Source organism: Bolinopsis microptera, chromosome 5, assembly GCF_026151205.1.
Source record: "Bolinopsis microptera isolate Bmic1 chromosome 5, MBARI_Bmic_1.0, whole genome shotgun sequence".
NCBI classification, from domain to species: domain Eukaryota; kingdom Metazoa; phylum Ctenophora; class Tentaculata; order Lobata; family Bolinopsidae; genus Bolinopsis; species Bolinopsis microptera.
In genome coordinates, this window is record NC_087076.1 from 12,381,651 (window position 1) to 12,385,272 (window position 3,622).

At 38.5% G+C, this 3,622-nt stretch overlaps 2 protein-coding genes across 2 annotated transcripts; both read right to left on the reverse strand.

Annotated features, from left to right (window-relative positions):
• On the reverse strand, positions 1-3,120 carry LOC134815748 (uncharacterized). Its single transcript, XM_063824324.1, has 4 exons — positions 2,948-3,120; positions 1,884-2,798; positions 839-1,752; positions 1-707 (listed from the first exon to the last, which is right to left on the reverse strand). Exons 3-4 carry the CDS (start codon positions 1,002-1,004, stop codon positions 346-348), a joined length of 528 nt encoding a protein of 175 aa, XP_063680394.1. The 5' UTR covers positions 1,005-1,752; positions 1,884-2,798; positions 2,948-3,120; the 3' UTR covers positions 1-345.
• LOC134815454 (uncharacterized) lies at positions 1,394-3,113 on the reverse strand. Its single transcript, XM_063823989.1, has 4 exons — positions 2,948-3,113; positions 2,454-2,798; positions 1,884-2,054; positions 1,394-1,752 (listed from the first exon to the last, which is right to left on the reverse strand). Exons 1-4 carry the CDS (start codon positions 3,111-3,113, stop codon positions 1,394-1,396), a joined length of 1,041 nt encoding a protein of 346 aa, XP_063680059.1.
• Positions 3,121-3,622: the final 502 nt, after the last annotated feature.

Consider the following 3,622-nt stretch of genomic DNA (forward strand, 5'->3'; position numbering starts at 1 on the left):
GCTAGTGAATTAGTTTATACCAAGAAAGTTAATCATATGTTTTTTATATTTCGTTCTTTTGTTTACCAGTATAGTTCTATTCATAGAAGAATAAGTTCGATAACATTAATTATAAGAGTTTTAACATCCGAGTACTGATAAAGCCATAACCGAATTCGTTAAATCATGTACTCCATTCTTACATATTATCATAACTTTATTAGGAGTGAAGACATACATTATATAAAACATTGTATAAAATTATAAATTTTGTTGTTCATGGAGTCAAATTCTGTTTTTTTCTTTAATTTCAATCAAGCTCACTCAAACACTCAAATATTCCAGCACAATTGCTTGATATGAAGTTTAAATTGCAACACAAGGCTCGTCTCTGCAATCAACCTTTTCCTTCTTGCCACGCTTCTTGGCTTCACATGTGCAAATCTTCGTGCAACCGTAGTTGCCAGCTCCTCTCCTGTCTCCTTTAGGATCGTAAACACGAACCGTATCCCCACTATTAGTGTATCCCACAACGTTATCCCAATTCTTGTACCTACAGGAACACATCTTCCTGGTGCACGCCCAGGGTCCACGGTTCTTCCTCGACTTGGTACACGTGCACTGATTACACCCGTCATTGAAGGAGTCTCCTATTTCAGCTCGTAGAGTTTCACTGTTACTTCCAGCGTAGAGACAACAGTTCTTATTTTTCACACAGGACACAGATCCTAAAATATCCGTATTTAAGTTCATCTATCTGCCTGTTCATCAAAATAAAAATAAAAATTTATAAGACTAAGAAAAACCAGTAATATTCAGATTATTTCCAATATACTTTCGCTCCAATCCCATATCTTACCGTCAGGCTGGCAGGTACAATCGTCACACTCCCTGTTGAAGGTTTCCCCGACCTTGTAAGCGCTGATATCATACACACAACCCTGACCAGGTTCCACCCAGGGCTGGTCAGCAGTAACCAGATAGAACAATGCTACACACAGAAGTGCGGCTGTTAGTCGTACCATCCTCGCTATAGTTGGGGTTAGTTAGTGCGGTTTTAGGAAATGATAATTATTTTTAGTACTTAGTAAAAGAAGATTTACGAGGATTTGAGCAACTATAAATAACTGCATAATAACAAAGAGGAATTAAAGGAATGAAAAACGAAATAAATTGGATCACATTTTAACTAGCCCTATTCATTTAACTGTTAAACTGAACTGCTTCCTCCTACGTAAGCCTATTTCCAGTCACCTCCGGTAACAAAAGGTTTTCAAAATAATATTTGGTGCGCCCGATACAGTATACCCAGAGTATTCCTGTTCATGGAATCAAATTTTGTGTTTTTTTTTTTTATTTTAATCAAGTCCATTTATCTCCAACACTCGATTATTCCAGCACAACTTCTTTAAGTTTAAAACATAATACAAGGGTCGTTTCTGCAATCAACCTTTTCCTTCTTGCCACGCTTCTTGGCTTTGCACGTGCAAATCTTCGGGCAACCATATTCAGAGCTCATCTCGTCTCCTTTAGGATCGTAAACTTGAACACTATCCCCACTACTGGCATAACCCACGACGTTATCCCAATTCTTGTACCTACAGGAACACATCTTCCTGGTGCAAGCCCAGGGACCACGGTTCTTCCTCGACTTGGTACACGTGCACTGATTACACCCGTCATTGAAAGAGTCTCCTATTTCAGCTCGCTGAGTTTCACTGTTACTTCCAGCGTAGAGACAACAGTTCTTATTTTTCACACAGGACACTGATCCTGAAATATCCGTATTTAAGTTCATCTATCTGCCTGTTCATCAAAATAAAAATAAAAATTTATAAGACTAAGAAAGACCAGTAATATTCTGATTATTTCCAATATACTTTCGCTCCAATCCCATATCTTACCGTCAGGCTGGCAGGTACAATCGTCACACTCCCTATTGAAAGTTTCCCCGACCTCGTAAGCGCTGATATCATACACACAACCCTGACCAGGTTCCACCCAGGGCTGGTCAGCAGTAACCAGATAGAACAATGCTACACACAGAAGTGCGGCTGTCAGTCGTACCATCCTCGCTATAGTTAGGGTTAGTTAGTGCGGTTTTAGGAAATGTTAATTATTTTTAGTACTTAGTAAAACAAGATTTACGAGGATTTGGGCAACTATAAATAACTGCATAATAACAAAAAGGAATTAAAGGAATGAAAAACGAAATAAATTGGATCACAATTTAACTAGCCCTATTCATTTAACTGTTAAACTGAACTGCTTCCTCCTACTTAAGCCTATTTCCAGTCACCTCCGGTAACAAAAATTAAAAAAATAATATTTGGTGCGCCCGATACAATATATATACCCAGAGTATTCCTGTTCATGGAATCAAATTTTGTGATTTTCTTTCATTTTAATCTAGTCCATTTATCTCCAACACTCAATTATTCCAGCACAACTTCTTTAAGTTTAAAACATAATACAAAACTCGTTTCTGCAATCAACCTTTTCCTTCTTGCCGCGCTTCTTGGCTTTGCACGTGCAAATCTTCGGGCAACCATATTCAGAGCTCATCTCGTCTCCTTTAGGATCGTAAACTTGAACACTATCCCCACTGTTGGCATAACCCACGACGCTATTCCAATTCTTGTACCTACAGGAACACATCTTCCTGGTGCACTCCCAGGGTCCACGGTTCTTCCTCGACTTGGTACACGTGCACTGATTACACCCGTCATTGAAGGAGTCTCCTATTTCAGCTCGTAGAGTTTCACTGTTACTTCCAGCGTAGAGACAACAGTTCTTATTTTTCAAACAGGACACAGATCCTGAAATATCCGTATTTAACTTCATCTATCTACGAAGTACTTATTCATCGTAATACTGTCGATATAAATTTATAAATTTATAATACTAAGAAAGACCAGTAATATTCAGATTATTTCCAATATACTTTCGCTCCAATCCCATATCTTACCGTCAGCCTGGCAGGTACAATCGTCACACTCCCTATTGAAAGTTTCCCCGACCTTGTAAACGCCGATACCATGCACACAACCCTGACCAGGTTCCACCCAGGGAACATCAGCAGTAACCAGATAGAACAATGCTACACACAAAAGTGTGGCTGTTAGTCGTACCATCCTCGCTATATAGTTTATATTGTGGTTAGTTAGTGTGGAATAAAAGTAATAAAAAACGAAACTAAAATCAATCAAGCTGGAGTGCAGTGAATCTACACAACAGTTTATTGAAGTTTTAAGCCTGAGGAAACAGCTAATAGAATGGCGGGCTGCCAGGTTAATGTAACAGTAAAACATCATTTCCTGATAAACTACAAGCCAACACTAAACCGCTAAAAATAAAAACACTCTGAGAATTTCGTCGAGTTGTTCATCTTGACAAACAACATGACGAGCTGACTATCAACGTTGGAAATGTGTTTTGATGATAATTTCCCAGATTGAAGTAGTAAAACCAAGGTCAATAATTGAATTATAGAATTACAGGAATCACTAATTAGTATCGATAAAACAGCGACTAGACTGCAACCGAACGGAAAAAGTGGAAATTTAATCACATCGAACACACACCACTAAACAGGTGCCAAACGATTTATTGTCGGCTCCGAGTAATTCTGTATGCTCTTTTG